At 40.2% G+C, this 19,323-nt stretch overlaps 1 protein-coding gene across 3 annotated transcripts in view; it reads left to right on the top strand.

Annotated features, from left to right (window-relative positions):
- KCNN2 (potassium calcium-activated channel subfamily N member 2) overlaps positions 1–16,199 on the top strand; it is a 105,552-nt gene extending 89,353 nt beyond the window's left edge. For 2 of the 3 annotated variants that reach the window (XM_028748584.2, XM_028748583.2), the window contains 4 exons: positions 5,430–5,540; positions 6,812–6,939; positions 14,525–14,594; positions 15,595–16,199. In XM_028748584.2, coding sequence (XP_028604417.2) covers positions 5,430–5,540; positions 6,812–6,939; positions 14,525–14,594; positions 15,595–15,882 — 597 coding nt within the window. In that variant the 3' untranslated portion in view covers positions 15,883–16,199. The remainder of the gene's footprint in view (positions 1–5,429; positions 5,541–6,811; positions 6,940–14,524; positions 14,595–15,594) is intronic. The other variant, XM_028748585.2, reaches the window with a different exon arrangement.
- The last annotated feature ends 3,124 nt before the right edge of the window (positions 16,200–19,323 follow it).

Here is a 19,323-nt window from a genome sequence, read left to right as displayed (position 1 = left end):
TTTTATTGATAAGAAATACATTGCAAAACAAAAAGAAACAACTCCTAGCAGTGCTTGATTTATAACATAGGACAGAACTAATCTGAGACAAACAAACTCTTCATAAACACAAAGAAGCCTCTCTCTTTTCTTTCATATTCGTCAGGTTGAAAATCCCTGCTCACAACAATTTGACATGAAGAACTGTAGAAGAATAGCCAAAGCTATTCTCCACAACTCTGTTTGAATGGCAATTCCAGATCACAACTAGGATTATGGGTTCATGTTCATGTACCGTAAATTTCGCTCTATAACACGCAGATTTTTTCTCCTAAAAAGTAAGGTGAAATGTCTGTGCGTGTTATTGAGCGAATGTGTGGTCCCTGGATCTGACTCTCCGGAGCTAAGGGGCAAAATAGGCAAAAATAAGATCGGGCGGCGGGCGGGCGGAGGGAAGGCGGAAGCTGTTGCTTTCCTGCATTCTGCCTCAGGGTCTTACTGCCCACCCGCTTCTGTTGCTGCGTTTGCTCAAACTCAACAAAGAGCAGGGAATCCCCTGCCCTCCTGGCAAGCAGAGGGTTAAGGAAATGATCGAGTCCTTCCGTGCAGGCTCCAGCCCACCACCTCCTCCTCTCCGTGCTCTAGGGACTCGCAGGCAGCCGAAAAACACGCAAGTGGGAGTGGGAGAGAGAGAGAGAGAGGGTTGGCTTGGGTTTGGTGGAGGGGACTTTTGCTTTACAATGGTAGGTTTCTCATTTCTTTTCCAAAAGCAGAGAGCCCTGCCCCCAGGCCCCCTCCAAATTACAGCTTCTCCAAGCAATGTACTGCTGGAGGGAGACAGTATGCTTGTTTGGAAGAGAAACCCTGCTTCCCTGCTCGTAAGTAACAGCAGGCTGGATTGCAGAGTGAGACATGGAAATCTCTGGATTTATATGCTGTATATCAAATATCTTAATCTATACTTTCTAACGCGGCAGGTAAATCAGAATCTCCTGAGCCAGGAGGATTACAGCATCTCTCCTCTCCCCTTCATTAAAAGCCTAATACTCTTCTTTGAAGAAGTATAACGTGAGAATGTTTTTTTTATATATTTTTTAAAGTTCATTTCCTCATTGTGCGCTATACACTGATAATTGCTGCCACAATAACAATTGATTGAAAATGGAATTTAGTCCCCCCCCCCCCCCCATAGAGAGCTGTTCTTCAAACGTTTAGCCTTAATACAGTGGCTGATGTAATACCCTTCTGCTTCACTAGGCATTTTATATAGGGACAATAAAATTGATTTTCTACATCTTGGCAGATGAAAAAAAGTGTGTTACATGCCCTATTGCCCAAAAGTGTGCAAGCACAGAGCAAAGGTTGCAGTGACAGAGGTGGCCAAAAAAGAAATACCGTAAATAAAAAAGAAATCATACTTCGTATATCCTGTCTGTTTTATCCTTAATAGGGACTTTTATAAGCATGGATCCACAGGATCTTTGCATTGGGTCACCCCAAATTCACCATCAGATAACATAGCATGTCCATGGCTACAACCTGCACCAAAAAAACCACGCACCCACTGTTGCCTAGGGTCGCAGTGGTGCAAAAACGTGGTTACAAAGCATGGATCCACATGGATCCTCAGGATTTTTGCATTGGGCTACTCCAAACTCACTGTCAGATCACATGTCTGTGGCCACAGCATGAACCACAAAAATCATACATCCACTGTTTCATTTAGAATTTTTTTTTTCTTGTTTTCCTCCTCTAAAAACTATGTGCGTGTTATGGTCTGGTGCGTGTTATAGAGCGAAAAATACGGTATATCAGACAGATATATTCTTAAACTAGTTCCGCCGTCCTTTGTTGTGTCTTGAATTCTGCGCAAGTGGCTAACTCCTGTCGCCGTATTTTATATGTTCCATTAGATCAGGGGCTGCCAACCATTTTGGGCCCATCTGTAAACTGGAGAAACTGTTGCCCCTCCACACACACAACCAAGCAGACGTTGCAGCTTGTTCTATTGGGTGCAACATAATACTTCTGTCAAGTCAAACTTCAGTGTGTGTAGTGGGGGTTTACCCTGTGGGAACCAGGGAATGCCTGTGAGCTAATGTGTACCTATGTAGATAATCCCTGTGTTGGATTTTCAAGGGGGAAAGTAGGATTTAGTAAATATCAGAACTATTCCGTGCCTCACATAAAAATGAAACTGAACCACAACTCTGAATCCAAATTCTGAGTTGGATGCAGCAGTGCCCTTCCACAGTTAGAAGCCACAGAAGAAGGGGTGTTTTGTGTCATTTCACGAGGAAAGTGCAAGTAAATTTGGATATGCTCTGCTTCTTGCACAATGTGCTGTGGAAGCAGCAGCATGAGAACAGCTGTAGAACCAAACTGCTATAGAAGTGTGAGATTTTCTGCAGACAGTTGTGATTGTTTTCCTCCTGCTTTGAATTCAGTCGGCTGTACTTTTTAGTTCTGGACCTAAGCAGTGTGGCTCCCTGATTTGTCTTACACTAGCATGTGGACAAATGAATCATCTTAAGCCAAATCTCCATGCTTAACCAAATCTTGTACCATATATATATATATATATATATATATATATATATATATATATGCTTTCGTAGATTTTCACGGGTACAGGAATGCAGGTTTTGGTGTCCTCGGGTGTCTTTTACACGGGAAGACACCCGAGGACACCAAAACCTGCATATATATATATATATATATATATATATATAGTGTTTTGTTAAAGGACTCCTAGCTACTGGTCTTTGCCTAGACATCTCAAGATGTTCCCTCTATTCATTGTGAGCTTGGTGACATTTTAACAAAGGCTTGCTTCCTCCGAAGGTTAATTAGTCATTGAAGTACCAGCTGTAGCATATAATCATTTGTTGGAAATGGTTAAGCTTCTGGAGAATATGCTGCACAGACCGTGTATGGCAGGGAGGAGCGGTGGAGTTCAAAAATAATTTACGTGTTTTTGAAGCTCTTTTGTACATTTATGGAGGCCTGACTTTTTTCTTTTAAAAAAAGAAACCTCTTTATATCATGAATCACAGTTTGTTCTAAGCTTTTCCAGAATAAAAATGGATTCATACTTGCCCTGACTCTGATCCAGTACCAATAGGTATGATTCCCCCTATTAAAAATGAGAGGGTAGACTTGAAAAGGAAAGCAGAGTATACGGAAGACAGAATAGAGCTTGTATTGTTGGGAAAATGGGAAAATGGGAACACAATAGTTCAGGAAGCAAAAGTGCAGCTATTCATTTGTCTTTTAAAAAAAGAGCTACATAACGCTTCGTGCCAATCCCTTCTTTCCCCAAACTAGTTTCTATGCAACATTGTTCAGCCAGGAAACAGGAGGTGGATTCAGTCCCTGAAAGAAAAGTAGGTGGTTTCTAGAAAAACCAGTGTGTGTGTGTGTGTGTGTGTGTGTGTGTGAGAGAGAGAGAGAGAGAGAGAGAGAGAGAGAAGGTTCCAAAGGCTGAGATCTCTGCTACTGCAGGTGCTGAGAATCCCTTAGTGCAAGTATATCTTCCTGATGAAAGACTTGTAGTATTTTGTTATGCACATCTTCTTCCCATGACGGACTCTCCTAGATGTTCTAGGCTGTTTTATTTCACATGGTTTCATTCAGGCTCTGAAAAGGGGTTAGACATAATATATCGTGGACATAATATATCTTGATTTCGGCAGTTGACAGTCTTCCTTGCTGACAAAGTGGTAAAAAGTGGCTGGATGCTACTCCAGATAGGTGGATCTACAACTGGTTGAAGAACCATACCCACTGGGTGCTCAGTAATGACTCTGTGTCAGCCTTGAGGGAATTCTCAAGTGGGGTGCCACAGAGTTCTATCCTGGGCTCTCTCTACTGTTCGCGTTTTTATAAATGTATTTGTGAGGGTGTGCATGAGATAAATTTACCTTATAGAGGAAAAGTTCATTAAAGTCTTGTGAAGAGCATCCCAAATATTCATCTTTACAAGGGTTTGTAGAGCTGCAATGTATTTCAATACAGATCAAATATTAATGTCAATAAATGTTTAATGTATAGAATCCCTATAAACTGTTACTAATGGAATGTCAGCCTTTCCCCCTTGTGGGTAGAGCAAAGGGCAGATTGTACAATATTTCACTTTCCATGGGTTAATTAGATTTTAGGTAAGACTTTTATTAAAGTCCAAAGATAAAGTTTAAACAGGCTTCTGTTTTTATTAGATTTGTTCCTAATATAATTATACTGCCCTCCTTAATAGACACACTGATCAGTTCACTATAAATTGGCTTAGTTAAGCTCATTATTGCTATAATGTAAATGTTAAGTAGTGTTTTAACACTGATATTAATGATGCAACTTGTTTAAGTCTCCCTAGTTTGTTTTCATAACTAGCAGAGAAAACTGAAAACTTCTAATATCAAATAAGGAACTGATGTTTATGTGTCAGTGCCAAAACCCCATTGCATGTATCGGCTGCTCAAAGAATCACATCTCTTATACTACCCTTTGTCTATGGCCTATAAAGTCCCAACTTCTTTTGCCCTCAACAGGATATCTGTAACTTGCAGTCCTTAGTTTCCCAACTAAAGAATATTAATACCTGTGGAGAACTACTGGGGGGCTGTTTAACATATTGACAGTACTTTCATCTTTATCCTCCTTTGTTCCTGGAGCAAGAAGATTCTCTTCCTGTGAGACCAAGTGGCCTGGTTTGCACATCAAACCTTGGCTTAGTGCAAAAGCGTGAACATACAGGCTCCAACAAACCATGGTTTGTTCTTGGTTACAACTCATGGCTAGTCTGGATAGAAGTTAACCAGATGGGTTGGGATGACATACTAAGGCATAACATGGCGTGGCAGCAAAAAGAGATGGGGAAGAGTGAAGTAGCTACAAGATCCTCTACGGGAGTCTGTGCATTCACGCTTAACCAAGGTTTCACTTAATGTAATATGCAAATCAGGCCATTGTGGAGGGAAGGAGAGAGAAGAATTGCAGATGATCTGGAAGCGATTGAACGTGCCATTAAAGTAACTCTTAAAGTGTGATATTACTGAGGGTGGGATTCACCTGATGAGTCTTATCTGGAATTTGTGTGTGTGTGTGTGTGTGCAACACAGCTTTTCTCCCTCCTGCTACCCTCTGTGCCACCCAAAACTGGCTCTGGGGGGTTTGAGAGAACCCTTAGAATAGCATGTGGAAGGAGGAGAGAGGAGATAATTCCATCTGGGAAACTGAAAAGCTCGCATTGACTGAACAACTGCCTTAACATGACACTGAATTTCTTCCCAACTACAGAGACACTGATAAAATGAAATTATATCATTTTGCACTAAACAAATGTACTTCTTTTGTGTAACCATACTGTTTTCTTTTCCTGTTTCGTCAATAGTGTGACCATTATTGAATAAGGTATTACAACTCTTTGGATTTTGTTTTATTGCTATTTCCAGGGTGCTGGTTGCACTGCACTGGTGGTAGCTGTGGTAGCAAGGAAATTAGAACTTACCAAAGCTGAAAAACATGTGCATAATTTCATGATGGACACCCAGCTAACTAAAAGAGTAAGTCACAATGTGTGGTTTGGGTTTTTTTGTATATGTAACAAAAAGCAAATATTTTGCTTTGTTTTTCACCATGTTCACAGATAGTTTTAGGGATAGACCTTGAAATATGCTACTGAATTATTGAATCTTTAAGTTTCATGTCAGCTTTGAGTGTTTTGTCCACTGGTGGTAGATGTGAGGTCTCTCTTAAGGAATAGCAAAACAGAAGCAAACATGTGGAATAGGTCCTGGAACATGAGCTGAAGGCACATGATAAACCAGGCATAGGCAAACTCCACACTCCAGATGTTTTGGAACGACAACTCCCATCATCCCTAGCTAACAGGACCAGTGGTCAGGGATGATGGGAACTGTAGTCTCAAAACATCTGGAGGGCCGAGTTTGCCTATGTCTGTGACAAACCAGTTTTAGTAAATCTAAGCAGGTATGGGACTGATCAGTGCCTGGAAGTGAAACTTCGGAGGAAGTGTTACGTTTTCTGCCTTGATTCCATCACGGAAGAAAAATGAGATATGATTGTAGTGACAAACTGGCAGCCAGGTTAGTCTGACTAGTTGTCCTTCAACCCAACTGCTCATCTACTTAAAACAAAACAAAACATAACTGGCATTCAGTGTCTAACAATTCCTGATGCTGTGGTGGAAATGTACTCTCAGAGTGCTGATCAGATAAAATGATCTTGTGAGAAGCAATGCTTGTCTATTTGGCATTCCAGTTTTATCCTAACCACATGCTTTAAAAAAATAAATAAAAATATTATATATATATCCAGGAAAATCCGTCTGTATGGCAAGTCGGGATTTTTGCAAATTTCCTTAAAGACTTCACCTTTTTTAAAAAAAGATTTAGCAAAAAATCTTAACAACTTTTGGCAACCCTGCTATATAAAGCCATGATCCAAAATGTCAAGTTTGTTTCCTCTTCTTGTCTATGAAAAAGATGTTCCATGACAACGGAGGAGAGAAGGGAAATTCCTGCATGGGCAGTGGGGAAGGGAAGGGGGTCAGCATGTTAATCAGACCTACTGCGTCATAATGTATGAACCAGAAATCCCAAGATGCTAGGTGTGGATAGTCACTAATTCAAGTGCCAAGCAGAGGCACAGAATTTAGACAGTTGTGCTCTTATTACGTTAGCTCTCTACAGCACCTGGTCTCAGAAGGAGACATTCCTGTAAATATTTATGATAGATAACATGTGCTAGGGAAGACTCATAGGGATGTGTAATGCTATTTCAGTCAGCCTTGTGTTTTCTTTTTTTAAAACAGGTGAAAAATGCAGCTGCCAATGTACTCAGGGAAACATGGTTAATTTATAAAAATACAAAGCTGGTGAAAAAGATAGACCATGCAAAAGTAAGGAAACATCAGCGCAAATTCTTGCAAGCTATTCACCAGTAAGTACCATTTTGGCTTGTCTATTTCCCCCTTATCCAGGATGCTGTGTTAATCTGGCAGGTTCAGTTTCTAGTGTGGATGTTGCTGTTCTGCCAATACAGGCAGCTGTCCCAAATCCACCTTCTGCCTGATTCTGTTCACTTTATCTCAAGGGTGTGGGAGGAAAACATTGTATGTATCTCAGTGTGTCCCTGAATCTCCATCTCATTGATGGGAAACAATAGCATTCGAGATGGATATGAAATGAGATGCACAATCTAATTCACATACAGATTATACATACGGTTTTTAGAAGGAAAGACATCTTAGACTCTTCATGAAGTTTCCGTGGATTTCCAAGGCCAGGGGAAGAGAAAGCAGAAACGTTGTAGAAACAAATGAACAAGTTTTTCACATCCCTGACTCTTCATGTGTGATCCAACCACCCTTCCTTGAATAAAGATTTTCTTTGCTAAAGCTTCCTACACATGATATTTTGGAATAAGAATGAATCTAGTACGTATTGCAAAATAGATATGAATATCAATAACATCCTCTTGTGATTTTTCTGGCAGGTGCTAACAGCTGACAAAAGAATCTTTTACTATATTAACCATCAGTCAATAGCCCCTTATTTTATTATGTGATATATAAGTTTAATATAATTTTTTTTACCATTTTTAAAATTATTGCAACCAGTAGGTTCTACTACTGTGCCAGTTTTAGATAATGGGTAAAGAATGTAATCATTTCCTATTGAAATGATTGGTTCATTTTAAAATCAATGTTATTGCTGTAGCAAATATTACACTTGGTGAAAAGATAAATGGTGGGATAGTTGTCTTCATTTTGGCACCCCAGAAATTAGCCACCTTATGGTCTATTCATTTAGGGTATATGGGGGAATTAGTTCCTGATACGAGCTAATCTTTGGAAACCGCAGGCTCCTTGCAGATATAATGGAAGCATTGCTGATTCCTCATTCATACCTGACTTTGGAGAGTGCTCAGTCACTGTTATGGTTAGAGCAGAAAGAGCTTGCCACAATTTGGGCTACATAAAACTAGTGGCCGATATTAATTGCTGCAGGTTTCTCTTCTTCACATCCTTCCTCTGCAGCACATAGAGAGTTCTTGGGAGGAGGAAATGGCCAAAGGGAAGAGTATGGAGTTTGGTGAACTAGCAGTAGAGATATAGTGTAATGAAAATGGGAGCAGAGGTCCACTTCTGTGAAAGAGGTCCTTTCTCAGAAGTGTAGATCAGAACCTCAGAATCTGAATTGAAATACACATGATGTATATTGCTTTTAATCATTCTGCAGTGGGGAATCAGTAAAGTTAGATCATCTTGACAGACCCAATACTATAATAACAAGAAAAAGACTTCAGAGCCAGTTCCAAGAAGTTGCAAAATAAATATGGCTTAGTGTTATGAACTGCAGCAAGCATCTGGTTTATGTGCTCTCTACTCCAGCACAGATGCAGGGAGTATATTAAAAAATCTCTGCTTTCATTCTATAGTAACCCCAAACTGTGGTCAATCTTAACCATGGTTAGTTAAAACAAGCAAACTTTATGAACGGTGGTTTGAAGTTGGCTTATTTCAACAAACCATGGTTAAGATTAACAGTTTGTATCTTCTGAATTCCAACATTACAAACAGCTAGAAGTGAAAGCTTAGAGAAAGAGAAAGAGGGATAACAGTCCCAAGGTTCACTGTAGCTCATTCAACCATGGTTTAGTATCATGTCCAAACAAGGCTCATTTGTGAGCAATTCGTTTTTCTTCCTACTTTCTTCTTTTCCACACCTGATGTTAACACAAGACGTGGAATCTCTGGTTGTTCCCTGCACAGAGGTCTGTGTACAGAGCCCAAGAGTCATGAATTTCATTTTATAGAGTGTGTAGTCACCCATTGCACCAAAAGTGAGGAGGAAATAAGTTTCATAAATTAACCGTGCTTCTCTTCTTTCGCTGTTGATTTGAACGCATTAAATGGCAGTAATGTTATTTCCTTTTCTGCTTCAGAGGAGAGATCTGAAAAGGGCTAACTCATTAATGGTTACATAGTGTGCTTAAGTTATAAAATAAAATATACACAATGAGTATTAGTTCAGTTTAGCAAAGATGTGAGAAATGCTGCTGTCTAAAAAAGGCAGTGTGGACAGTGAATTACAAACTGAGCTGAAACCAGGTATTACGATATTGTGATTTAGTGGGATTCTTTCTTCTGAGTGTACATGTTCAGGATTGGACTGCAACCTCTGCAACAGGGATAGGGAGCCTATGTACTACAACTCCCATACCCTTTGACCATTGGCCATGCTCACTGTGGCTGATGAGAATTAGATTCCAAAAGCTCCTAGAATGCCACAGGTTTCCCACCCTGCCTTACTGTGATCTGGCATCAGATCAGTCTTCATGGGATAGTCCTTTTTCACATCAATATGGCTTCTAACAAGCATGGGGCAGGGTAGCTATTATCTACCAGGTGCTTGTCTTCATTTTAATTTAATATGTGATTTAGCTTTGTCTCCTGACCATACTTTCTGTGTGTCCCTTGCTAGAAGTATTCAGACTTTCAAAAATATGTGTGGATTTGCCAATTGATGTGCTAGAGCTTTGTTCTCAAAGGAAGTGATGCAACTTTATCCCTTTAGTCTCAAAAAGAACTGCAAATATTTGTTCATCACCTACTATTGAGTAAGAAACTAAATGAAGTCGTTCCCATAGTGGCTACCTTTCCTTGTTATGCAGAGCCAGGTTTCCGTTTTACTTCTGAATTTTCATTTGTCCTGCGTCATTTGACCTCCCAAGTCAAACAAAGGGGGTTAAATTGTATTCTAGCAAAATAGGGGAATGGAACCAGTCATATCCTGTTGGATGCTAACATTCAGAATGATAAGTTTGATTTTCTATTTCTAGCTGAACTGTGTAGTTCTCCTTTTTGATTCATGGTGATAGTCTTCATTCACATATTCATATGTTTTCCTTTAACTCCCCTTAATGACCCCCTCTAAAGGTTAATTCTAGCCTACTCAACACTTGATGTTGGGAGGGAAGATGGAAATAAAATGTACCAATACTAAGTCTCTTAACTTTTGAGAATCCTGGTAATATTTCAGCTATCAATTCTTCCCATGTATGGATGGCATGTGGGAAGGGGGCTGAGGTATTTAGGTGCCACTGATATCCCTCCGGCCAGAATAAAATGTGACGTTAAATGTTTAACATAAACAAGCAGCATTCTAGTGCACAGGGCTCAAAGGTTCATTTGTCACTTCTCCCCTGCTCTTGGCCACGCTTTACCAGGAGCAACAAGCCACAAACCTTGACTCAACACATGTGTCTGAATTCAGAACATTTGTTGAGTCAAGGTTTGTGGCACAAGTGGTAGCCAAAGTTTGTTATTGGCTTACTGCTCATGGTTTGTTTGGGAGAAACAAACCACGAGCCTAGGTTTGGATAATATGACTAGCCAAGACTCGACTTTTTATTCCCCCAAATATATCACACCCAAGAGCAGGGGAGGAGTTAAGCAGGGACTTCCACCAGCATGCTGCTTGTTCGCATTAAGCCATAGTTAAAAATTAAGCATGGTTTAATGTGATGCGTGAACGCAGCTAATGTCTGCTTGTACCACAACGTATGAAACGTCGCTGCTTACTTTCAGAACATGGTGAAATGTGGTATAGAAACTGAGAGTATAACGCTGTCCTGCATTTGAGTTGTTAATTGCTGACCCAGAGAGTTCTATGGAGAAAATGTATGAACTACAAGCTCCATAACAGAGCACATTGCGCTCACATGAAGACCATCCCTTGTGTTAATTTGTTTTAGTCAATTTTACAGTTTCTTTTCTTTTGTTTTGTCTTTTTATTTCAACAATGAAAATAGAGCTCGGAAGTAAGTTGTGTGAGCTGTTCCTTTCAAATTTGCAGAATTTACCACTGTCTGCATGCAACAAATGGATACTTTATTTGTGAATTTCAATAGTCTGGTTGCTACTGTGGAACTGCAATCCAAAGTCATGAATTTCTTCTGTGATAAGTGAAGTTCGGAAGGAAGGAATCAGAGTATCAATATTTCTTAATTTTCAGAGAAAGATCTGGCTAGTATCATTTTTAATCTGACTGTCGCAGCTAAGAAATGATCAGTTTATAAAAAGGTTTGCTCCACCTAAGTCACAACCAAGGCTGATATACACACCTTGAAGATGCAAATCTCTCTTTATCAACATACATTTGCAAGAGAGGTAAATAATCAGCATAAAAATTATACCATTTATTTATCATATTTCTCCAGATGTTCATATAGGGAGGGAAAGGAGGATAGAAAGCTCAACCTAAAATGTCGCTAATTGGCTTTCCCTCTTCCAAAGATAACTGATGACCTAAAATATGCTTTCAAAAGTTTATACAGACAAATCTACACATCTGATGTATACAGACCAACAATCTTGTTTGATTTCTTTCAGCGTTGTCCCTTATAGACCCTGTTTGCACATAACAGTAAGCCAAGCCATGGCTAAACATGAATGAGTGAACGTGTGTTCCTTAGAGGAAAAATCACTGGCTCTTCACCCCTCCCCACTCTTGCTGCTGCCATGCTAGCAAACATTATGCCACTGATTGGCTTAGCAGTACATCTAAAGCTAGGCTCAAGGTTTGCTTCCAAGACAAACTAGAAATACAAGGGCAAACTTTGGTAATATGGTGCCCTGAGCAAGGACAAGATTTGGCGCCCCCCCAAAAAATATTTCTTATTTTCACAATAATTCCTTTTGGTACAGTTCCTTTTTTAAATCAATCTTCTCAGTAGGTACCTGTATAAATATAGGAATTATTATTATTATTATTCCCCATGGCTTGGCGACTTGTGCAGGGGAACCGCCTGCACTGTCCTAAATCCGATACTGACAAATGATAAGCCAAATCTAAACCTTGGCTACAAGTCATAGTTTGTGTGATTGAGCAAAACCATGAGCCCAGAATCAGGCTTAATGCTAAGCCAAACCATGGCTTAGCTCTGGGTAGTGGAACAGCAACAGGACAGCTCATTTACACTTAGCCATGGTTTGACTAAGAGAACTGGGTCACAGTATCACTTAATAATTTTATGTGTTTCTGGACATACATTATTCCTCCGTCTGAAAATGTGAGCTTGAGTGCCCCTCATACCTCCTACAACAATGCTGAACTTGTGTGACTGCAGCTGTAAGCCCATTCATTCTCATTCACCCCATCAAATTGAATGCACAGTACTGAAGGGGTGGGCTTTAAGAGGGAACCCTGAAACAACTGGATTCTGGGATTGTGAAAAAACCAGCTTTAGCTTCTTTTAAAATAAAGGTAAAGGGACCCCTGACCATTAGGTCCAGTCGTGACCGACTCTGGGGTTGCGGCGCTCATCTCGCTTTGTTGGCCGAGGGAGCCGGCGTACAGCTTCTAGGTCATGTGGCCAGCATGACTAAGCCACTTCTGGCGAACCAGAGCAGCACACGGAAATGCCGTTTACCTTCCCGCCAGTGCGGTACCTATTCATCTACTTGCACTTCGACGTGCTTTCGAACTGCTAGGTTGGCAGGAGCAGGGACTGAGCAACGGAAGCTCACCCTGTCGCTGGGATTTGAACCACCGACCTTCTGATTGGCAAGCCCTAGGCTCTGTGGTTTAACCCACAGCGCCACCTGCGTCTCACAGTTTATTTTATCTTTTAAAATAAACTGTGAGAATAAATTCACGAGTTATCAGTTGCGAATAAGACAATGGGTGCAATGGTGCAGATACAGGACAAACACACAAAAATTAAATAAATAAACAGATTCCAATTATTAATGAGGTTTCGGACAATGACCTGGAAAGAGGAACCACATGAGATTAATGCCTAAGTTCAGGGTAGCTTCATTTCTTGAATGAGATCATGGGCATGTTGTGGACTGAATAACATTCTCACACACTTAGTTGACCACACAACACCCTGCTGGCTTAGACACACAAAGTCCTTTGTAACTTGATGATGATAGACTGCCTTTATAAAGGAGACAAGCCTACATTCGGGGGGGGGGGCAGTATCCATGTCCAAAATACACAGAGAGCAACCCCAGCCTGTAAGGCCTCTACATTTAGTTCAGCAAAAGAAAAAGCATGGAGAGCTGCCTCCTCCCTTGAAATGAATGGGAAAGCTATTATGGAGCTCTTGGTGTGGGTGTGTGCTTTGGTATAAATAGAGAATTCTGCATTGGACTGTTTTATTCCTTGAAGCACATAACCCTTAAGAAAAGAAGAAGAGGAAGGAAGCCACTTACAGCAATATAGCCGATTCACAATTTGCATCAAGACTCCCCCCCCCCCCCCCATGGATAGTACTACAGATTTAAAAAAATTCTGTTCTCATATATTTGGAGAGGGGGGAAAGATTAATAGTCTTTGTCAAACTCACTGGCCATATACCCTTAAACCAACACACATTTTCATACAGTGGTGCCCCGCAAGACGAAATTAATTCGTTCCGCAAGTTTTGTCGTCTAGTGAATTTTTCGTCTTGCGAATTATTATTTAGACAAAGGAAACAAAGTCGTGAGACGTTTTCGTCTTGCAAAGCAAGCCCATAGGGAAATTCGTCTTGCGAGGCAACTCGAAAACGGAAAAACCTTTCGTCTAGCGAGTTTTTTGTCTTGCGAGGCATTCGTCTTGCGAGGTACCACTGTACTACAGTTCAGAATAATACATCTTGTTTTTCTCTTTCTTACCCTGCTCAGCTGATTAGCATGAATGGAATTACTTGGGCACCAAGGGGAAAACTATACCCATGAGGCTCTTTTATACAGATACAATACTTCATAGTGTTCTGGTTTAATCACAGACAGATAAACTGGCCAACCAAACCTACTAGGAAAATTGCTATGCACATATGTACAAAAGTATTCCAAGTCAGAGACATTGAGGACTGTGAAAGTAATAAATTAACAAGGAAACGGTTATGCACATTAAAAACAATTAAAAGTATTGCAGGTCAGCGACACTGAGGACTGTGAAACTAATATATTAACAATGATGCTCTTTATTTAGCTGCTGGTCAGATAAAAGCTTTTAAAAATTAACAAGGAACTCACTTATCACTGTATTTTCATCAGGTTCAAACACCTCCTAACCAAATCCATTTCAGACTGAAGAGGGCTTATACCTGTATCTAATCATGTAGGCATATGGAAGAGGCCGAATGATTACTCAGGCAATAATAAGGAGATTGAATTGTCGTTCATTACTTCCTATGCCTACTTGCCAGGATACTGGAGCTTTAAGGAATGTTTTGGCTTTCTTTCATACACTATGAATAAATCCTTACCTCCCACTTTGAATTCAGCGTTAACCATGGCAATTAGTAGTCTCGGGGACATCACATTTTCTTGCTCTCTTCTTTCTTTTTTGCGGTGTTAAGGAAGCATGCTTTTTTTTCATTGTACCAGACACATAACCAGTTATGACTGTACACAAAGTATTCAAGACATTGTCCATGCAGTTATCTGTTTAGATGCATGCTGTATTCAAGTTTGAGGAGCTGGCAAAAAAAAATTGTTATCTGACTTGGATTTTCAATCTTTTAGATTAAGAAGTGTTAAAATGGAACAGAGGAAATTGAACGATCAGGCAAACACTTTGGTGGACTTGGCAAAGGTCAGTGTAACAACACCGGCTTTTGCTTTTGTATACTGTACTGGCATTTTGCTTTTGTATACTGACATTCATTGTTTTGCTAAGGTTTCAGGTAAAAAGCCAACTCAAGCTCTATAAGCCTATTCCAGTGAACTTCCTTCTGTTATCATAGGGGACAAGTCAACATTCACAAATGGTTTAGCTTCTTTGAGGAAAGCAAAAGCTCAGTCTAGCTGTGGGAAACTACTCACACAGCCTTGGGACAGGAGATGCTCTTTGAGCAGGTGACAAGGAACAGAAGAGAGTGTACAAATAAATGGGACTAGATTTTATAAGTGGCTTTTGAATGCTGCCTTCCTTGTTCCCTTCCAAATTGCCAAAATGGAGTGGTGTCTCAGGGCCACTTTACACATTAAAGTTGTATGGTTTGCAACTAAAATGCTCTGCCTATGCACTGGAAAGGCTATGCACATTTTCAGCCACATATCTCCTGATTTAAGCATCTCAGGGACCTGGGATATGCCTCAGCTCGACACTGGATTGACACACAGTGCGCGAAGCACATTTGCCACTACATAATGTGTGCAGTGCTCCTTAGAAAGATGAAACTCTCTTTACTGTAAATGTTGAGGGAAATTGAAAGCATATAACTGGTCTAACAGAACCCATTTGTGGATAGAGAAGCTTTTCAGCTTCCGCTACAAAGAGTATTTGTTGAACTGAGTCACATTTCTGCATCTCCGGATTTCTGAAGGGTTTTCCAACCCACCTCATTGTTTGCTTGAAATCTCAAAAGTGCGCCACTAAGGAATCACAAGCTCCAGCTGAATTGCACCTGTGCAATAAAGCTTGGAATAAAAACACTTTCTGAAGCTGTTTTGTGCTAGTTGTTTGTGAAGCTGATGGTTTATGAAGTCACAGTTTGTGTTGCTATTTTCCTGTTTCTAAGCAATGAGTGTTTGAATTGCTGCCGAACAACCTTGCTTGCTTGAACGCGTCTCCCTTTCCCTTTCTCCTTCAGACTCAAAACATCATGTATGATATGATTTCTGACTTAAACGAAAGAAGCGAAGACTTTGAGAAGAGGATTGTTACTTTGGAAACAAAATTGGAAACGTTAATTGGTAGCATTCAAGCTCTCCCCGGACTGATTAGCCAAACAATCAGCCAACAACAAAGGGATTTCCTTGAAGCTCAGATACAAAACTATGATAAGCATGTGACCTACAGTGCAGAACGATCGAGGTCCTTGTCTCGGAGAAGGAGGTCGTCCTCCACAGCACCACCCACTTCATCAGAGAGTAGCTAGAAGAGAATAATATAACCACAAAATAAAGACTTTTTGCCATCATATGGTCAATATTTTAGCTTTTATTGTAAAGCCTTATGGTTCTAATCAGTGTTATCTGGGTTCTGATGTCAGAATTCTGGAAACCTGAACACAAAGTTTTAGGCCAAAATGAGTGAAAACTCTCTCTCTCTTTTTTCCTTTCAGATGCACAGTGAATGCACCTATTATTGCTATATAGATTGTTCCTCCTGTAATTTCACTAACTTTTTATTCATGCACTTCCAACAAACTTTACTACTACAATATACAATATAATAAAAGGGTTAATTTCTGCACATAGTTGCTTGATCACTTTGATGTTAACATTCCTAACTTTTAATACTTTTTTTATCCCAATGCTGAAAATGCTTCAGTTATTGGAAACTGAGCTCATTTTGTATTGTCGTTCCAATAAGATCTAATTTCACATGCTATCTATGCAGCAAAAAGGGGGGAGAGTATATGACATGTTAATTTAACAGAGTGTACTGAAGTTTAATTTTCCTTGACTGTAATCCTGTGCTAGTTTACATGCCGGTTAATCTAATTAACCAAGCAGGGTCACATGTCCGTGATTGGTGCAGGGTTCCAGACTGTTTGCACACACCCTAGAACACTTATACCAAATCTGCATGTCCATTTTTCATGATGCCAGCTCAAGAACTGGCCAAGTCACTTGTTAAAGTAGTGGCTTTGAAGTGCATTGGTGAGAACAGCTGTCCAATGCCCACCCACCCCATTCCAAAATTCCATAGGATTGCATGCTATATGCTCTTCTAGATTATATATGACAAATAGCTGTTTACTAAAAACTGGGGAAAGGGCTGTTAATATACTACTCTAAACCATTTAAGAAGTCTTCAAATGTGTTTTAATGAAAGCGGGCGGGGTTAGTGTGTGTGTGTGTGTGTGTGTGTGTGTGTGTGTGTGTGTATATATATATATATATATATATATATATATATATATATATGTATGTAAGAGAAAGTCTCCATTGACCAAAATGTATTGGCATCTCAAAATATTGTGTGTCTCTTGTGTGTCAGTGGGATCCTCTGTAAATCCTCCCATTTAGCAAAAGTTAATCCAAATCTGTTCACAGTGTTCCATTCAGGCAAACAGGGTGATGAATTTGAACACCTCTATTTCTTAGAAATGCCTGCTGTCTTTAGTCATGTAATGATGTAATGAAAGACAAACCCCTGCCTCCCAAGCAAGTGTTTCTAGTTTTGTCTGGCCCCAGTTATGACCATATTTGGGACTAGCCTGCAGCATTACAAGCGAGTCCTAAAAATGGATGTACCTGAACGTGCATAGACAATAGCATGTCTCTCTTAGGACATTTTTCTTGATAAAAAGGAATGCAAATAATGAATTACTGGATTGACCTGAAGCATATTACCATGTGTCCAACTGTGCAGCTCTAGAAAGACCCAAATGCAGTAAAACAATTTATTGCATTTGGCCGTTTTCCTCACCTGAGTATTTGGCCAAGCACACACATACAAACAGCTTATCAAACGCAGAACATAAAATGCAGCAAGGGGGGAAAACACAATTAATAAAAAATTAATCATTTATAAAAGTACATTCCAGATGAGAAACTGAATGCCCTTTTTAGTCATTTTTGGGTATTTTATTAAACTGAATTTTCTTTACCTCTTTTTGGAGGTCTCTTCTATATAGCTAAGGCCTTTTCATTGTGTAGAGAAACGCTATGTTAAGGTGGCAAAAATTTCATTGCTGCTGGAAACTATACAGATAACAAGCACAGGTTAACTTACTGCATGTCTTGGAAAGGATGCTAGCCATTTCCTCTTCCCCAAGGTGAGGCCTTATTTACATTAGAGGAGGGAGAGGTGATAGCATGTAGATGTGGGCAGGATATTAGTGGACAGAATTGAAATCAGGGCCATGCTTCAGGTGAGCTGTGCCCACATTGATTCTGGTAACTAACCTGGGCAAAAGTAGTCAACGTCACTGCTTGGAATACTCACTCCAGCCCTAGTCAAAGCATCATGCAATCATCTTTTGAGGTCTGCTTGATAAAATATTCCAAGTCTCATTTTCATCTGTAAGTTCATGCCGCCTAAGCACAGAGTGGATCACAAAGTGAAGTATAAATCTACATCAATGAGAAAAGTAAGTATTTCTAGCACTATTGCACTGCAGTTAGTTGGGTTGCCATTTACATGTGCATGCATTGTGTCTTTGGGGTCAGAAACAAATCAGACCATTGCTGAAACCCAATGGAATGGGACTCAATTGGAATGTAGAAATTGAGGGGTACAACCTGCTCAAAACAAATAGATCAAACAGTAAGGGAGGAAGAGTAATATCATATGTAAAGGATATGTACACTTGTGAAGAGATCAAAAACTTGGAGAATGGAAGGTAGATTCAGAGTACATTGGTAAAAATTGTAGGAGAGCAAAACAGCACCTTACTGGGAGTGCCTGCTATAGACCTCCAAGCCAAACTAAAGGCTTGGTTGATGACTTCCTAGAGCAGATTACCAAGCATTCGATAAGGAGAGATGTCGTAGTAGCCATGGGCTACTACTTCAACTATTCTGATATCTGTTGGAACTCAAACTCTGCCAAGAATGTAAAGTCCAACCAATTCCTCAATTGCCTCGCTGACCATTTCATTTCACAAAAGGTGGAAGAAGCAACAGGAGGGTAGGACGCAAACCAATGGATTGAAGTTACAAGAAAGAAGATTCCAACTAGACGTCAGGAAGAACTTTCTGACAGTAAGAGCTGTTTGACAGTGGAACAGACTCCCTCGGAAGGTTGTGGACTCTCCTTCCTTGGAGGTTTTTAAGCAGAGTTTGGGTGGCCATCTGTCATGGATGCTTTAGTTGAGATTCCTGTATTGCAGGGGGTTGGATTAGATGACCCTTAAGATCCCTTCCAACTCTACAGTTCTATGATTCTATGTTTCTATGATGGATTCAGCCTGATTCTCCCTTTCCTAAGCAGTTGATGGGCAGGTTTTCCATTGTTAAACAGGATTCAGTAAGTGAATCTCCAGCAGGTGAGTAAGGAAGGAGTGCCATGGCCTGAGTGCGCACTAACGCATGCCCAGCCAGAGTTAAACACAACTGTTTACTCCTGAACATCTATGGGTCATTAACAGGATCCAGGTGACAACCTCCATGCAAATGTTGGGTGGTGCTCAAACAGAAGCTGGTTGCAGGGCGCATTCTAGATTTGATCCAGTGCTCCAAATTACTGTGAGGCTATCTAACCTAAAGCTTCCAGACTGGATATTTCCCTTTTATCATCCATCATAATTAAAGCACCAAATAGATAGATATCTGTTAATATTTTTATAATGTGCTGTAATAAGGGCTTGCCCATACTGCTTGCCCTGTGCCTTGAAAGCTTGGGTCCGAGTGGTATTTCATTTGTTACA

This window comes from Podarcis muralis, chromosome 11, assembly GCF_964188315.1.
Source record: "Podarcis muralis chromosome 11, rPodMur119.hap1.1, whole genome shotgun sequence".
Lineage (NCBI taxonomy): Eukaryota > Metazoa > Chordata > Lepidosauria > Squamata > Lacertidae > Podarcis > Podarcis muralis.
This window is presented reverse-complemented; position numbering and strand designations above follow the sequence as displayed.